This window comes from Ochlerotatus camptorhynchus, unplaced genomic scaffold (assembly GCF_037179485.1).
Source record: "Ochlerotatus camptorhynchus isolate MF236.1 unplaced genomic scaffold, CSIRO-AGI_Acam_v1.1 ptg000215l, whole genome shotgun sequence".
Lineage (NCBI taxonomy): Eukaryota > Metazoa > Arthropoda > Insecta > Diptera > Culicidae > Ochlerotatus > Ochlerotatus camptorhynchus.
In genome coordinates this window covers 1,135,744-1,154,859 of record NW_027040705.1, presented here as the reverse complement: position 1 = coordinate 1,154,859, position 19,116 = coordinate 1,135,744, and the positions used below count along the sequence as shown (strand labels likewise).

At 40.4% G+C, this 19,116-nt stretch overlaps 2 protein-coding genes across 6 annotated transcripts in view; one reads left to right on the top strand and one right to left on the bottom strand.

The window, feature by feature from the left end:
- The window catches only part of qvr (protein quiver), a 34,323-nt gene extending 16,193 nt beyond the window's left edge, over nucleotides 1-18,130 (top strand). For all 5 annotated transcript variants that reach the window (XM_065224782.1, XM_065224781.1, XM_065224780.1 and 2 more), the window contains 2 exons: nucleotides 1,367-1,513; nucleotides 11,171-18,130. In XM_065224782.1, coding sequence (XP_065080854.1) covers nucleotides 1,367-1,513; nucleotides 11,171-11,403 — 380 coding nt within the window. In that variant the 3' untranslated portion in view covers nucleotides 11,404-18,130. The remainder of the gene's footprint in view (nucleotides 1-1,366; nucleotides 1,514-11,170) is intronic.
- The window catches only part of conv (convoluted), a 378,533-nt gene that overhangs the window by 45,906 nt on the left and 313,511 nt on the right, over nucleotides 1-19,116 (bottom strand). The window lies entirely within an intron of this gene.

The window sequence follows — 19,116 nt, the reverse complement described above, 5'->3', positions numbered from 1 at the left end:
GAAATTTGAATTGACTAATAAATAAAAAAAAAGTATAGAACATTGTTCTATTATCCTTTGAGTATACAATGCTACAGTTTAGATTCAATTTTGGTTTATTTAAAAATTCTTTTTTTGGACAGCTAGATTAAAAAAAAACCCGGTGTGCGTCGTCAATAAGAAAAACACAGTGTACTGCGTTCAAAACGTTACACCTTTTCGTGACGGTCGCAATTTTAGATTTTCGATTTACCCCCAGTACCTACCTTCTCGTAAGACGTAGTCTACGTCAAAACACACTGCACTGCACTGCACAAGCACCTCTTAATCTTTAACGATTTAGCTGAAAATCTTCCCAGAAGCTCAATTTCGGCATAAGAACCAGGAACCTGGTCAAATCGCGGACATGAAAAATAAGAACGGAACGCAGTACACACTGACTTGAAACTTTCCACATTCCAACTTAATTTTCCAACTACTACAGCGAAAGGTTGGACAGATTTTTTTGAAGCAAATTTTGAATAATCAAAATTTTCAGATTGCAGAAAATATCTCTTTCTATGGTTTGATAAGTGTTAATAGCTGAATTTGTATATTGTGTGGCAAGCCCAATGATACTCTATGCCCAGGGAAGACGATAAAATTTCCAACCCGAAAGATTCCCTCGACCGAACCGGGAATCGAACCCGCCGCCTCCGGCTTGGTAATATCGTGCCTTTACTGACTAGGCTATGAGGCCCCAACACAAAATAATAGCAAGCCCGTTAATAACCCTCTTTGAAATATATGACTGATATACGACTAATAGGTATGAAGCGAGTTTTTTGGTTGCTTTGGTAGGTTAATAAATTTCCTGATTCCTGAATAGCTAACCGGAATTCCTAAAGATAATTTCTTCACTGATGAAATTTCTTGATTTTACGAAAATAAATACCCTAATTTGCATCCTGGGTAGAGGTGGTAACGATGTTTTTTTTTTTACAAATGTCACTATGGAAACGTATGGGGGGAAAATGTCGCGACGTATTTTCCCCATATAATTTCTATGACATTCATGACATGCTCATGCTGTGTTTGAGTGATGATGAGTTGGATGTGAGATTAATTAGAGAGATAGAGAATGCCCAAATTAAGTAGAATAGCTACTAAATAATATACATAACTGTGTAAACATTCTGTTACTTCTTCAGGATAGCTCGAATATTGTCGTCGTTGGTATGTCAGTAGTTGTATGATACCCTATGCATAAGAAGATGAAGTGAACAACAAGCACCCAGAAAATTTCACCTTTTATGCTTAAATACTTTGGTGTGGAAGATGGCAAAAAATTGTACATTTCTAACATATTTCTTCCTTATTACCATCACCAACAAAAAAAAAACCAAAGCCCGATCAATCTACTGTTACGAGTGCGACAGTTGGACGGACGCCCGCTGCAAGGATCCATTCAACTACACAGCGCTTCCCCGCGATCAGCCTCCGCTGATGACGTGCAACGGCTGTTGCGTCAAGATGGTGCGACACTCGCGGACGCGTAAGTAGAAACAACCGCATTCGAAATCGAAGAAAAAGTACCAACAAACTACCCCCACCCACCCAAGTTCTGTAAAATAGTGTATTTACCCATCAAGTTCATCGATGTCGATATGATTTAGTTAGGTTTAAGTTCGCTGTATTTTCGTTTATCTTTTCTACCCTCTTCGTTTTAGTTTTCCGTTTCAATGTTGCGCTGTTTGTACACCCAGTTCCTCCCATATACAGATACCACTACCATATTGAGTATTAGAACTTTTTTTTTATTGAGTTTGGTGTATGAATTCATTATCATTCTGGGCAAAAAATTGTCGTCTTGCCTTAGAAAATTTTGTACTGTTTATTTTTCATGATTGATTTAAACTTATGATTTAATTTCAACATAGTTTCATGAAACTAGGTATCTAATTTGGAAGATGCATAAACGGACCCCTTTTTCTGGTGTTTTTAACGGTGAATCAATTTGGTATTCAATTTCTAATCAAGAAGCTTCCGATGAAATCAGATGATAATTTCTAAAACTTCTGGGAGAATTCGGAAATATTTTCTGGGTCAAAAGAAACTCCGTAAAAAAAATCCGGACGAAGCCGGAAGCAAGCCAAAGAGGCTATTAGGTTTTATGAGCAAAACTTGTATTCCCCCTTTCCTGCCAACACCATCGAAGAGGGGAAATTCTCATGCCGAGAATTGGCTTCAAATTTTGCCCAGAATTATCTTGGAGTTCTCCTCTAATTTTTTTCTGGAAATTGCATGGAAATCTCATTAAAATTCTTTAGGAATTCCATTCGAAATGCGCTTGGAATACGCTCTGAATTTCCTTATAGATCGCAGAATTATTTTGGAATTGTACCCTCAAAATTAGCTTCGCTTGGCACGGAGATGAACAAGCCCATAGCTAAAAATCTCCTTAATAAAGTTAAAAAAAGCTTCCCTTGGTATTTTTCATGAATCCTGAAATCCACTTCACCCTTGGGAGTTCTAGTAAAAACTCTACTAAAACTCCCTAAAAAAATTTCCTTTAAAATATCTTGATGTTATCTTTAGAATTCATTCTAAAATTTGTTTGGAAAAAAATCTAAGATTCTCTTAATGGTTCTTCAAAGTGACTGCATCCTGAAAGTCTAGTCTACTCCAACAGTCTAAATTGAAATCTTATTGTTTTCCAAGAGAGGACGAGTTATATTTTTCCAGATTTGTCATCTTTAGGTTTTTTTCCCGGTGACTTCGAATTCCCAGCTTTTTTCCAGTTTCACCGGTTCACTGGTCACTCTGCATTTTACATATGAAACATTTGTTTTTAATCCCACTATATTTGTTTTGCCTTGAGCATATTTTAAGACCACGCTCCACAAGAAAATTATCAGGGGCGACCCCGGCGTAGTGGTTAACATCTATACCTCTCACGCCAAAGTCACGAGTTCAAATCTCACCCCGGACAAGTTACAAATGACCCAAGAGTGTTAAAGTGACTATAAAAAAAATTAAAAAATAAACTATTCCGGATAATACGCTTAACCACAAGCTAATTCGCGGGCGGATTCCTCCAGTGGAAAATCGTAAAAATAGCGCTTTCACCCCCAACATTCTGTAAATTAATTACATCATTGCAATAGCAGCAATATTGCAATTCTAAAACTTCACTGGTTTTTAATGAAGACCTAGAATACTCAATAAAGCCACTCTGTGCTGTCAAGGCAATGCTTGTCTACGTACATTTGAATCATTATTCAATCATAAAAGTGCTACTCCAAGCAATAAAAAAAATCCTCCCAAGCAAGACCATTCTCCCAAATTATCATTTAGTTAGTTTTCTGAGCTAATGAAGAACACAATAAGGAACAATAACTAGAAGTGTTCAGAAAAAAAAACGTTATCTTTTCTTAAAGCTGTGTTTATACAAGGCAAGTCAATTGACCATTCAGTTGAAACCTTGCCATTCAACTAACTTGATCAACTCACTGAATTGAAAAAAAGTTGAACCAGGCCCAACCTTTCAAGCCAATTGAATTCAGCTGAGTTGATCAATGACTTGTCTTGTCTAAGCCCAGCTTAACTCTTTACCATTCTTGCATATACTCAAAGGTGTTCCAATGCGCTCAAGGGATTGATTTTTGTTGGAATCAGCTGGATCGAGCAGACACACCAATCTACTCGAAGGATAAAATTTGTCAGACGCAATTAGCTGTAACATCTATTAAGAGATGCACATATCAATTAGCAGCTTAAATTTTGCAACAACTAACAGCGTCTAGCGTCTACGGAAATGGATTTTTATCTCAGTTAAACTCAGGAATGTGACAACACCCAGTAGGAGCTGATGTTATAATAGGCTCAACATCATCAAAATACCCTTTTATTTGAGTAGCTTTTGCTCAACTTGCAAAAATGCAACATCAAGCATTGAACAACCACAAGTTTGCAACTCGATTTAAAAATTCAAGAATTAAAAAAAAAACTGTCTACGTGGTTAATGAACAGCTCCAAAGTTCCTTCTGACTTACACCGCAAAACTCTGTAAACTTTTTTCTGTAACATCCTTACAATTTCCAGATAATTTTTTTCTGAATCTCCCGGAATTCCGTCCGACATTTCCTGGAACTATGTTCCAACTTCCTTCGAAAATTTTTGTCACCTTGCCTCGAATGTTTCTACCGGTTTCCGCTGAAAGTTTCTTCCGGTTCATCTGATTTTTCCCGGAAGTTTCTTTGATTTCGCACAAAAGTTTCTTCCAACATCCCTCGAGAGTTTCCTTCAACATTCTTCGAATATTTCTTTCAACTTTCCCCGAAAGTTTCGTCTAGCTTCTCCCTCTGCAAGTGTCTTCCGACTTCCAATGTTATTGCCTTTTTTCCTCGGACGTTTCATCTGTCTTACCCCACAAGACAGTTCCGTTTTCCCTCAGCTTCTGTAGACTTTCCTAAAAGTTCTTCTGGCTTCCCATGGATGTGTTTCTAATTTCCACGGGAAGTTTTTTCGGAGATCGCCCAGAAACTACATTTAACTTTCCTCGGAAGTTTCTTCCAACACCTCCCGGAAGTTTCTACCGGCGCCTCTGGACAGGTCCGTTTAGGTGTTTGAGCTTGACTCTCGACTGATTGTAGTGAATTGTGGGGATTTGTGGGTGAAAGTGGAAGCTAAGCACAATGAATATGATATGAGAGAAAAGTTAACTATACCTAATTTTGTATCCCGCGCCCGTACGTGGTGGCCGAACTCGCGATACGCGAACATTGGACGCGAATACAAATTAAAACTAATTAGAAACTCGGAATGAAAATAAAACACGTTGTTACGATGACGAACTAAAAACACTTCTATTTACATACATGATGACAACATATCTCATTCACTCTTTATGCGCTTTGTTGACATCTGATGGATGACGGATAAAACAGTCACCCGCGAGTCCAGCGGCGGCGGAGTGGATAGGGGTACTCCGTTTTCCAGTTGTCCCCAACATCCCCCCTCTTCAATAGAGGTGGTACGGGTCAAACCACTGCGGCGGCCTTCGGATACGAGAAGACCGGCGTGGAAGTTGTACCGGTGTAGCTGGTCCGCTATCTGCTGAAGCGAACTCTGGAGATGCTGCTGATGTATACGTAGATGATGATGATGAGGACGAAGACGTAGCTAACGACGAGGACAAGGACGATACAGGTGGCAACGGTGTAGACTCAGCATTCGGGGCCTGAGGATTCGGAAGATCCGGCGAAGTCGATGGTCCTGGTAGTGGAGATGGTGCTGCCGGTACCAACGTGGTTCTAGGAATACTCCACGCATCTAACAGAACGTCGAGTGATGGTGCCGACGATTGTGACGTACGATTGCTAACTGGAGTACCACCACGACTGCGCAGCTGGTTGACGTGTGCTCGAACCATTCTACGATCCTCAACCCAGACCGTGTACATCACTTTGCCGATCTTGCCGCAAACGACTCCTGGTGCCCAGCGCCATTTATTATTGCTGTACACCTTTGCGTAGACCGAATCGTGTGCAGAAAAACTTCTCCTTACTTCATCGTCTGGATTAGGCTCTATTGGCGGACGCGCCGGCGGAGGGCGAAGTAGATCCAAACTGGTTCTGATGCGACGCCCAAACATAGCTTCGGACGGTGATTTTCCATCTTCGACCTGACGATTTGGCGTTGTACGGTAGGTTAGAAGGAAAATGTCCAACGCTTCACCAACACAGTTCTTCCCCTCCTGGATTTTCTTCAGCGCCCGCTTGAATGTGTCCACGAACCTTTCAGCCTGACCGTTTGACTGAGGATGAAAAGGTGCCGTGGTGACGTTATCAATTCCGCTGTCACTGCAGAACTTCTGGAACTCGCTGCTCGTAAACTGCGTACCATTGTCACTAACGAGCGTTTCGGGCATTCCTAGGCGGGCGAAGATGTTCCGTAGAATGCTGATCGTTGCTGTGGGTGTTATTCGTTGCGTAGGCACCACTTCAGGCCACTTCGAATGGGCATCGATGGCTAGCAGGTAGTAGACTCCGTCAATGGGGCCGGCATAATCCACGTGGACACGCTTCCATGGACCACTAGGCTTTGGCCACGGAACCGGTGGGGAATGCGGTGGAGATTTTGCCACGGATGCGCAGTGCTTGCATGCCTTCACGAACCCAACGATTTCATCGTCAATCGATGGCCAGTACACATAACTCCTTGCTATGGACTTCATGCGTTGTATCCCTGGATGTCCCTGGTGTAACTGCCGCATGCACCGCAGTCGATGCTTCTCAGGAATCACCAAGCGTTCACCGAACATGATGCATTTCCCAACAGAACACAACGAATCTCTATGCCCATGGAACCGTCGAATCTCAGGATCTTCGATCGTCGACACTTCTGTGCATCCTTCTTGAAGGTAGCGATATACTTTGCGCAGCTGCTGATCGACTTGTGTATCTTGCTCCACAATCTTGAAGCTCAATGGCAGACCGCTGACCACTTCGTCCGCAATGAATCGTACATCCTCCTCCAAAATCACGCTCGCAATCACGTAATCCTCCTCAGGTTTGGCATGATTGTTGATCAATCTTGAGAGGATGTCGGCGTTCCCAAACTTCTCGGTTGGAATGTATTCGATGGAGAAATCGTACAACAGTAGCGTTAACGCCCATCGCTGCAACCGGTTTGCTGTGTACACGGGAATGCCCTTCCGTGAACCGAATATTCGAATCAAGGGTGCGTGATCGGTCTGCAAGCGAAACTGCCTTCCAAAGATCATTTTGTGGAATTTCGTTACGGCGAACACAACTGCTAAACCTTCGCGATCCGGCTGGCTGTAACCCATCTCTGCCTTCGTGAGCGCACGTGCCGCATGCTGAACCATCTTCACCGACCCGTCGGGGAACCTGTGGCTGATTGTTGCACCAACGCCTATCGATGAAGCATCCGCCGATACAATGATCTCTCGTCGCGGATCGTAGTGAGTTAGCAGAAGATCGGAACCAAGTAGCTCTTTGAACCGATCGAAGGCACGCTGACACTCGGTTGTCCACCGGAATTCTCCATTTCCTTTCAGCAACTCATCAAGTGGAAACCGCAGTGTACGCATATTCGGCACGAACTTCCCATAATAGTTTATGGCGCCCAAGAAAGAACGAACTCCACTGACATCCTTAGGCGCTGGCAGCTTCTGAATAACTTCGATCTTTGCTGGATCCGGTCGCAGCCCGTGACGATCTAGCAAATGTCCCAAATAGCGAATCTGGCTTTCTCCAAAGGAGCACTTTTCCGAACGAATGGTGAACCCGAACTCTTGGATTCTTTGCAGCACCGCCCGAAGATTCTTCTTGTGGTCCTCTTCGTCGGTACCACCGACAACGATGTCATCCAGGTAGCCGCTCACTCCTTTCAGGCCAACCAGCATCGTGTCGATCAACTGCTGGAACGCTCCCGGCGCTGCCTTCACCGCTGGCGGGAGACGATTATAGCGGTACAGTCCTCGATGCGTGTTTATGGTCAGGAGGTCACGAGAACTTTCGTCCACCTCCACTTGCAAAAACGCATCCGTCAAATCTATTTGGCTGAAGACGGTGCAGTTTGCTAGGTTAGCGAAAATGTCCTGCGGAAGAGGCAAAGGGTACTGGTGGGGCTGTAGAGCGTCATTCAGTCCCGTTGAATAATCCCCACAGATACGAATCGTACCATTCGCCTTACGAACCACCACAATCGGAGCTGCCCACTCCGAGAAGTCTATCGGTTCGATAATTTTCTTTCGCTCCAATCTGTCTAGTTCATCGTCCACCGTCTGGTACATGGCATACGCTACCGGACGCTTTGGACGAAACACAGGGGTCATTCCGGCCTTCAACTGGAACTTCACCTTCGTTTTCTTACATAGCCCAAGATCGCCAGAAAACACATTCGGGTACTCTGCCTTTAACCCGCTTACACTGGCCGGAGTGCTGCTGATCTGGTTGCAAATTGAATCGAAAGGAATCGACCACAATCCGAAAGCATCGATCGTGTCAGAACCCAACAGGTGTAACTGTTCCTTGGTGACCCGAATCAAGCCACGCAACACTCGCCGATCAATGGAAAGATAACAAGAAAACTCACCTTCAATCTGCAATGGCCTACCACTGGCTGTCTTTGCGATGATCGTCGACGCAGACGTTGAAGGGCTGCCAATCTTGCACCAGGTATCCGACGAAATTATCGTGATGTCAGACCCCGTATCGATTTGCATACGCACCGGTAATCCATTGATTCCAACCGGCACGTACTTTCGACGCTCCTGCACACTGCACGAATTCACAGTCACTACCTTGGCCGCTGCAACGTTGGGCTTCCGTCGTCTGAATTTTACCTTCGCTGCACTCCGACAGTAGCCATCCTTATGGCCTACCTGGCTGCAATCGCTGCACTTATGGCTTTTGTACGTGCACTCCCTGGCGTAATGCATGCCACCGCATAGCCAACAAGCTGTTTCCGGACTAGTCTTCCCGCTGCTCGCTTTCCAACTACCCTTCTCACTGCCGGACTGGTTGAACTTCGACGGCGAGGTTCCCTTGAAACGGTACTGCTTCGTCTTCAAGGCTTTCACAGACATTGAGTTCTCCTCAATCATCGCAGTATCGTGCCGCAAGTTCAACAAACGTTGACACTCTTCCGACAGCTGTTCCAGCGTAACATCATTCCGCTCCTCAATCTTCGACAACAGCCGCATCCGCACATCTGCATCTTTGTCCGACTTCAAGCCACACACGAATACGAGACACTTGAACTGCTCCTCCGATAGCTTGGACAGCTCGAACTCGACGCACGATTTGTTAATGCGGCATGCATACGTCACATAATCTTCCTGTGGCTGCTTGACGATTTGCAGGCAACGATACCTCCGGCTAATCACAGATTCGGCAGCACCGAACAAGCTGGTCAACTTTTTTTACCGTCACCGCAAAGTCAAAATCTTTCGGTGCCTTTGGCAGAATAAAGCTGATATATCTTTCGTGCTCCGACATCCCCAGCTTTCGCATCAGCAAGCGCACTTTTGCTCCTCCGTCGAGTCGGTTGGCATCCTTCGCGAACAAGTCCTCATATCGACTATACCACGCAGCGAACGTAACATTGCTGTCGGGATTGTATCTGAACTCCTTGATATTGTTCGCCAAGGAATCTAAAACAGCTTCCGGATTTGCTGGGACCTGCACCTGGATCGATGTCATTATACTGCGAATCAGCTGCTCCTGCTGGGCCATAAACGCTTGCTGTTGTTGCTGCATAACCTCCTGCTGCTGCCGAAAAAGGTCCGTGACATAACCCTGCTGCTGCTGCTGAAACCATAGCAGGTACGGGTCCACTTGTCCGGCTGGAGGCGGATTTCTGAACTGTTGCTGCTGCGGAATCGGTCGCACATTCCCGGTAGGCATCTGCTGTCCATTTCCCGGCTGAATCGGACCCGGATTCCCGTCGAACGAGTTGTCATCCATTCTTCTTCGTTTCACTGTGGGTAACGTTGTGATGGGATATTTTCACCACTTTTCACAACTTTTGCACTCCCGAAGTCGCCACTTTTGTATCCCGCGCCCGTACGTGGTGGCCGAACTCGCGATACGCGAACATTGGACGCGAATACAAATTAAAACTAATTAGAAACTCGGAATGAAAATAAAACACGTTGTTACGATGACGAACTAAAAACACTTCTATTTACATACATGATGACAACATATCTCATTCACTCTTTATGCGCTTTGTTGACATCTGATGGATGACGGATAAAACAGTCACCCGCGAGTCCAGCGGCGGCGGAGTGGATAGGGGTACTCCGTTTTCCAGTTGTCCCCAACACCTAATTATTGTGCGGATATTAGAATCGGCTGGAGGAAAATATGGTCATTCAAGCCAGTTTTTTTGTGGTTATCGCGTGGAACCGGGGTCCATGCATGTGAAGAATGTTTCGGGGCCCGTCTGCGTTAAGATGGATGTATACATTTTGTATATATTGGACGGGTTCCTACACGGCCGTAGAGTCTGACTCAAATTAGAGTTCCGGTTACTAACTTTCGCTAAAACTAAACAGATTATCAAAATTCGTTCCAATCCAAGTGCCAAAATGCATTGATTTGTTAGAAGGAACGGATAATTCGAGATGCTTAACGTCAAATATCAGAATTAAAGTGGTCATTTTATACGATAGATGAAGAGATGAAAGTATAGAGTTGATAGTTCCGTTAGAGTACGGCAGTGTGAAATTTTTTTTATAGAGAGTAGAAAGCGGATTGATCATCTCCTTTACCAATCTCCCCTGTTGGGGAGGGATGGTGAGGGGTATCTCCCCCGCCACCATTGGCAAAAGAGATGATTACCGATTTGCTCACGTACCTTAGATGTCCGGAAACAGTTCTAACGATTGTTTCACATTCAAGTCGCCATATGACGTAAGCATATAGTCGATAGGTTTGGAAATTGTAACTACTGTTGCCTCTACCGCTGTCTATGCTCCTATCATAGGTCATAGATCTCATCTATGGTATAAAATGACCACTTTAAGTCTGATATTTGACGTTAAGCATCTTCAACTATGTAAACCGTTAACTTCACGCATGGAGAATGCAAACATGATTAGTTAAAGTACACGGAATTACGCGTTTTTCTAACGCGATACGTATCTCCCGCGTAAACAGTTACTCCAGCCAGTGCATAGTTTTGCTCACACGGGACAAGTCTTTCATAATTCCATGTTATCTCATTGATTAAATTAAATTGATTCAAACTTCAAAATTACGAGATAAAAAGGGTACATTTATGAGTATGTTTCCAACTGTGTAACATCCGTTAGTCACCTTGGACAATCACGTCATGCATTAGGTAAATATTATTTTTCATCATCATACTAGTAGCTGTGAATTAATTAATGTATTAATAAACTCCATAAATTTAGTAAACCTCCACCTGATTAGCCGCAATAATGAAATCGTTTTCTCTTCTTCTCTATTTATTTTTATCGACTGGTAATTCGCGCTTCCTGGTCATCGTCCTGCGTGTTGGATTAAAAACATTCAAACTATTTTTTCCGTTGTTATTCGTATTTTTTTTTATCCTCATCCTATGTTATGCAAATAAATACCCGATCGGAAATGCTGTACAATGCAATATCAAATATACCTCTAATGCTAAAATAAAACTACATCAAATATTTCAGCTTATGAAGTTGTAAGACGAATGTGCACATCACAGTTACAGATAAATCTATTTATGGTAGATCATGTGTGTATGATGGAAAGTTCAGGCAATGGTCATATGTGTTTTTGTGAGGAAGATATGTGTAACTCGAGCCCTAGCTTACTTATCACCAACCGTCTGAATGAGAAGATGTGCGTCAGTAGCATACTAGCCGTGTTTCTATTGAATATCCTGCAAAGAGTTTTTCGGTAAACCGTCGCAAGAGCATGAGGCTATAGAAACAAATTCCCATAAACAACAAAACAAACAAACTGGTAGCTGGGAAACGTAAAACTACGATCAAATCCCTTTCCACAGTCGGTAGATAACTGAACGCAATTCCTTCAGCACATAACATGCAAGCTCATTTTGTTCTGAAAATGATACTTGGATGTTCTGAATATAATTTCTAGGTCTCCTCTCTAGTGCTGCATCTTTAAATTCTAGAACCGTGCGGAGTGAAACTCGAAACACAAAATCCCCTACACAACCAATCTTACACTTTTACATCGTTTACAGAGTTACATGATATGTTTGTATTCTCCCCGATCCCATCTGCTAGTCGTACTGGCTCAGGTGCATCGAAAGCCTTTTTACTCATGTTCAGTTCTTTGTCCAACTTAGTTCTGTATTTTAATTTAGGTACCCATGACTTAACCTTTCCTCCTCGAGCAACCGAATACAGCAAATCTAAACCTGGTCGGATTGCTTAAACCTCATTCGGACAACGACTGTAATCTTTCAGTTACTCAAACCCAAGAAGGGTGAACATAAAAGTTATGTAATCTCTTTGAATTTCTTACAACATTCACGAATCCTTATCCTCTCTTATACTCCCACATAGCTCGTATTTCTTTTCTTTGAAAAACAATGAACTGATAAGAATATACAACTTCATCATTCAACTCCTATACCATCGTGCCTTGGCTGCACGCTAGAACATCCATTTCTCTTTCGTGAATCCAATAGTATACCCATACATTAGTCTAAGTTCCCAACTCTTTCTCTATATACTTATAAGTAACTGCATGTGAACAAAAAACAACAACTAACATTTGAATACATTTCTTTTCCATCCATTTTAATCCTTTTTCGAAAATAACTACTTGACTGAGTGCAACATAAAACAGTTTTCCTAACACTTATTGCATATAGTCTGTATACATACGAGTTTCTATATTTCTACATAACCTAGTTTGTTGATTTGTTGCGTTCCACTTTTTCCTTAGACTTTGGATAGTTACATAGAATCATTTTAGCCAGTTTTGAATCATAGGAGCTTAATTATTAAACCCCGAAAAAAAAAACAACAGTAATAAGAGTACTAGAGAGATTTGAACGTGCAAGTAAGCAAGAAATAGAAAAACGCATTCCAGGCCCATATAGAGCAGATGATAACATCCAAACTAGTATCCGTGCGTAGAACCGTTTTTTGACTTTCAATCGCTGCTGATTTGAACTCGATCGCCATTTTCTGTAGTTTAATTGTTTATACAGATAGACCACACATACTCACATACACACACACGTAACACCCATTCGTAGTTCATTTTTCGAACTTGCGTATTAACACGTTGATGATATTTTTTGGGAAATGCCGACAAATTCATATGTACATAGCTCTTCTCTACAAATCAAAATAAAAAAAAACTACTAGCCTACGGATACTTGATCAAAACTAAATCTAACAGGCCAAAGAAATGTTCAGCTTCTCATGTTCACAGCAAATACCTAAGAGAATTTATGCCATCGAAAAAAAAAAGCCTGACGATAAGCTATTGCAATTGGCACTAAACGAGTAATTGTAGTAATAGGGGAAAAAAAATATATATCGGAAATGAACTGAGTGCTAACGGTTTCACCATTGGTTCATCTGTAAATACGTATACTTGATTTGTTTGATTTACTTTTTATGTTGTCGAATGTTATCGCATGTAGATTTATTATAAACATTGTTCCTTTTTGCATGTTAGTCATGATTTTTTGCATAATCCTTAGCCTGTAGGTCAATAACAATATATAACTCATGATGAAAGGTTTTCAAAGCGTTATTTAAGAAGATGTCAAAATATGTTTCCTTTGAGAGTTATAGGAGTCCGAAAGACTTCGTCACACAAAAGTTGATGTGTCTGCAAAAGTTTATCTTTTACTATATAAGATTACCTTCGGTCTTCGTTATGAAACTTTGCTCCATTGTATGATTTCTATGATTATTTCAAAATTTGAAATGAAAATTAATATTTTAATGGTTGATTTTGTACTTACTGCCAACAACGAGAGAACAATTTTGGCAAGACAATTTGGAAAAATGGGAAAACGCCGCACCATTCAATTAGTTTCCTTATCCACGCGTATATATCCCACGGTCAGCGAATCCAAACACATAAAGCAACCAACGATAAAGACAAAACGCTTGCTACTACCACCACGATAAACTCTCTCTGTAATATAGCTTGATCGGAGCTGTAAAAGGATAATGATATATTGCTTGCCTGGTTTGTTGCCAAGAAAAGAGATAGTAAAAAAAATCCCATTAGCACACGTGTATCTTCTTCGACTTTACTTCGTGTTGGTCGTTCCCTTCTACCGATCTGAGCGAGCTATATTGAAATGGCTGTTTGTCATGAAAAAAGGAAGAAGATTATATCATTATTGCTTTCCAATTCTGACAAAGCGATACCGCTCGGCTCGTTGATCACTTGTCATTTTGTCATTTGGAGATATTTATGATTCCTTGCTCACGGTAGGCTCAAAAGTTCACTACCGGCGGTGATTTTCATTCAATTTGAAAACGATCATTGGTTAGTTAATAACATCAAAAATTAAATCCAATCGCGGTTAAAAATAATACGCCATGATAAATTATTGAAGCCACACACGTGAATGGATTACCATTAACTTAATGCCAGCACCTTTTTCAAGCTCTTAACGATGATATTTGGGGAGAAATGCCTCTTAAGCGTTCACCGAAAATTCCTTAAAACTAGCATCGCTGAAACGAAGAATGGATAACAATAGATAAAAAATGTTCCCTTTGTCCGGGTCATAATCACTCACATTGATCTATTCTATAGTGATATCTCCGTCTCCTTTGCTTGGTGCATGTCGTGGAATCTCATGCACAATGGTCCTAAAGCCGTATTTAGACACAAATGTTTGCGCTTAAACCAAAGAAGACTCGATTAACAACTAATCGATTATGTTTTGTTCGCGCCTCTCACCCCAAAAGGCCTGGGCTCAATCCCAGTCGGCGGCGCCGGGATTTTCTGAGGCATTAAATCGCTGATCACACCTTCCTTCTGAAGGGAAGTAAAGCCGTTGGTCCCCTGTCCATGAGTTGATGGGTCGATAGGTAGGGTCCAGGTGTAGGAGCTGCCTGGTGTCAGTAGCATAGTACAAAAAACGTTTTGTTCGCTGTACTGTAATTTTTCTACCAATGACAGTGCAGAACATCTTTGAAACGATAGGTGATGATCGTTAATGGTTATATCAGCATGATATAATTGATTACAAATATTTTACTTTTTGGTTAATCGATTTATCGATTATTCGAATAAAAATCAGACATCACTAGATAAATGTTAAAAGCTCTTTTCAAATATAAAGGCCGTTCATAAATAATGAGACAATTTGAAAGGGACCGGGGCTAATCACAATTTACGTTCCCAAGGTAACTTTTAAAAAACCCTAGTGCTGACCGGTTGCTTAAACCGTTAGTTTTAATTTTATGGTGCCTTCGGGAAAGTTTATATATATTTGTTTGGCAAATGTTTTGATGTACATATGTGAATTAGGGTGGTCCCTATGGTTAGTGAGTTCAAAATATCAACATCAAATAACTCAATTTGACATAGACCAGTCCAATACTTTACTTGTAGATCAATTCATTGTAAGCAACTTTGCTGAAGATACAAATTTGTAAGAGGTAGGTATACCAATCCGGGAGAGTACTAACTGTAACCACCTTAAGCTTCAAAGGATCAAGAACAAGATCTTTAGGATTATCCTAAACAGTCCTCTGCATCCTCGGCTAGTTTTCAGACACTTGAGAATCGGAGAACCTTCATCATGGAAAGGTTCTATGACACCTGTCTGAGGTCGGATCCTGAGGGATTCAGCACGTTAAGAAAAGTTACTTGTAGTTAGGTAGATTATCATATTTTTCAATCCAAACCAAATATTTCTCCAAGAGGTGTAATGTAAACTAGTTCTCAAGCGAAACATATAAATCTAGACTCTTTTTGTAAGGCTCAGTAGTTTGAGGATTTTTCTTGGATCTAGATGGCAGTATCAATTGAAAATGTTTAGATACACACTCAAAAAATAACACTGACTTCTGTAAACTTATACCCAAATTCCAGTTGCTGAATGGTCAGTAAAACTTCAGCAAGGCACCTATTTTTCTCGAAAACAAATTCTGAAACTTTCAGTTTTACAAAAATAGTCTTATCAATCAATTGCAAAGGTGTTTTCAAGATATTGATAGTTGACAACCACAATTAAAAGTTAAATTGAAGAGCAGTTGCGGTTTGGAATGTTTGCCCAAGTTACGTTGAAAAACACCGATCGATTATGTTTCGGTTCTTCAAATTAACTTGAAAGTGGTGGAAAACATACATTTTCCCTGCTTATTTACACTTTTGCAATACTCTGATACAAGTTTGTTTGAGAAAACGAATCACCAATATTTAAAAACTTCGAGTTTTAATCAAGAATATTGCTTATCTAGAAGAGATTTGTTTAGTGTCTATAGGTGATATAAGGTGATCTAAGAAAGATAAAAATAATTACTTAAAATGCAATTTAGTTATTTATACTGAGCTTGATAAAAAAAAATCCAGGCAGGGTTTTACTAATCCAGTAATTACAAGTATAATGCATTGTTATTTTTTTTATCTAGTCAAATAATTGAAAGCTTTTACACTATTGGTTTAACATAATTAATTTATTATTTCCACCAACGAACCGTTAGCACCGATTCATTGATTGCTTAATGTTAAAGCTAACGAATGAAAAAAACAGATTCCTCGAGAAAAATATTCTAAAATCTAGTTACGAGAGTGTTATGAGCCAACTGCAATGCCCGACATAGGAAACTAACTTGATCAAACCAAACACGCCCGGATACCGAAACAAAACTAATTACATTGTTAGATAGTGGAAATAATAATACCTAGACGCTACCAATACACCCCCGTGTAAATAATCTTTTTAGTCTATGATCTACATGCTCCTAAAAATTAATAGCTGTTAGTCCACAGAGAATTTCAGAACTGCGATTTGTAACAAGTAGGAGCATTTGCAAAACATCAAACAACTTGCATGCGTTTTGTTTTTGTCGCACTCACCTCAGATATCCCTGTACTCATAAATATCCTATCAGGGAAGACTGCATCCTTCCCGATATATGTTCACTATCTTAGAACATGAAAAGAAACGGAACCGCTCTCTCTAAGAAATCATCTCTCAATTCGTCCAAACACACAACACATTGTTGGTAGTTACGTAGATTCTATTGATTAATTGTAAGTCATTGTCCTGTGACATGGTGATATAGTTAGAATTATTTTTATAAATTTGTTTTGTAATTAATAAACCCGCAGGTTAGAGTGCATTCATGCGAAAAGATCAAAGATCAATATATTTTTCTACTGACAGAGAAGGGAATGCAAAAACATTACACGAAGGCAAGGTAGCCCCGTAAATAGCTAGTGATTGATAATAATTGAATAGCTGCTCGCTGAAATAAATAACATGCTATGGTTTAAAATAATATCTCCACTGTTTGAAACCTACATGACTGCTTAATAGCAACACAATTGCAACGAAACACGCATTCATTTTGTCCAAATTTCTTTTTCCAACCTCATCGCAAGTTTTGCAATAATTCTTTTTATAGTAATACGAAAAAAAAACATGATCAAATTTTCCGAACACTAGTCAGAAGGTACACAGGTGGAAGAAGAGAATACATTAATTTACAATCCACAATCTTCTCCATGATATGAAAGAATAATTCTTATGAGCTTTTATGGAAGTTATTGAAGGTTAGGAATCGAAAAAAAAATAGTGTAGCAGCAAACAGATCGGGAGATAGTATTGGTGCTTGAGATATCTAGGTTAAATTTAATGCCCCAGAAATTTTCATGTGATTTAGCTTTCTTAATTAGCGATGGATTTGAAATTACAGAACGGCACACGCTTATAGTAGGCACGTCAGAACGGTGGGTAAAATATGTCACAGACAGCCATGTACCTGCACCGTAGGTAGTATATTTTATTATTCAAACCTTATTGCGAGAAAATTTATAGAACTGGGTTACAATTTTAACCAATTAAATTGTCAAATTCTTTTAGAAAAATCAAACTCAATACTATACGAGAAGCAACGATGCTACGGATTAAGAGAATAGGTTAGCAAGCTTTATACAAATAAAAGCAGCAATTTTGTAGGAAGAAATATGCATCGCGATTTTAAACAGCTGCATAGTCATGCAATTAGTAGAAAACTTACAACGAAAATAATAACTGGGACAACATTGAAGATATAACAATGACAAAAAAAAATGCCAGAAGAGCAGAAAAAAATGACATAAGATCCAGATTCCATCTGCGAGAGAGGAGTATTTTTCAGTGAGCTTCATTGCAAAGCAAACTCCAATTTAAACTTTCGGCTACTATAAATAGACGATTCCATCGAATTATTTTCTTAAGTAAATTTTCAAAGTTGCTTCATTGTGGTACTTCTTATCCTGACTTCATTGCTGAGGTACTGGAAATACCTACCGTCCGAATTGGTAATAAATACATGTCCATAACAAATTCATATGTAAAGCGGCATAGCGGCAGCAATAACAGAAAAGAAAAGGTAATTTATTGATTTAATTCTAAACAGGATACCAATCAACCTGATTCCGTAATGTTTCAAAATCGTATTTTTTTTAATTTTTTTTTTTTTAATTAATTACTTTATTTGTACAGGCTCAATCGAATAAACTTTACAGAGCCGAGTTATCATTTTTGTTATACATTATTGATTTCTTATATTTAAAGTTAAAGGAGCTGGACCGGATACTCGCGGTTGTCTCGAGGTTAGTGGGGATTTACATTTTTTTTGGATGGGAAAAGGGAAAGGGAGGTTTGAAATGTGGTTTACGATACAAATATTTAATTAATCCTAAAACATGAACTAATTTCTATTCATCTTGAAAACAAACATAAAAAAAACCCACACGTACAAAATACAAACTAAACACAAGGTTAATAAAACTTACAATCTAATGTTAATATTCTTAAAGTAAACATATATGAGTTTCATAAACTCCAGATCGCGTCTAGCCAAAATATCCCGAACTGGAACATTAGGTTGTCTACCTCGAGCCCGAAGGGAATCATAAAAATGTGATCTGACTCCACGATACTCCACACAAGACCAAAGGATGTGATCAGCGTCCTGGTAACCTTGTCCACATTCACAGAGATTGCTGTCCTTCAGCCCAACACGGAACAAGTGAGCGTTTAACGAATAGTGATTGGACATGAGGCGAGACATCATACGAATGAAGTCTCGACCCACATCCAACCCCTTGAACCAACAACTCTTCGACACCTTAGGGATGATCGAATATAGCCATCGTCCCAAACTCCCTTCACTCCACTTATTCTGCCAGCTGACGAGTGACTGTTGACGATAAATGAAGAAAAATTCATCGTAGGCGATTTGTCGATCGTAAATATCGCCTTCCATAGCGCCCACCTTAGCAAGTGAGTCAGCCATCTCATTGCCCGGAATCGAGCAATGAGATGGGACCCATGCAAAGGTGATGACAAAAGATCTTAAAGATAAAGCACTTAAAAGCTCTCGTATTTTCATGAGAAAATACGAGGAGTGCTTTACCGGCCTCATAGAGCGAATAGCCTCGACAG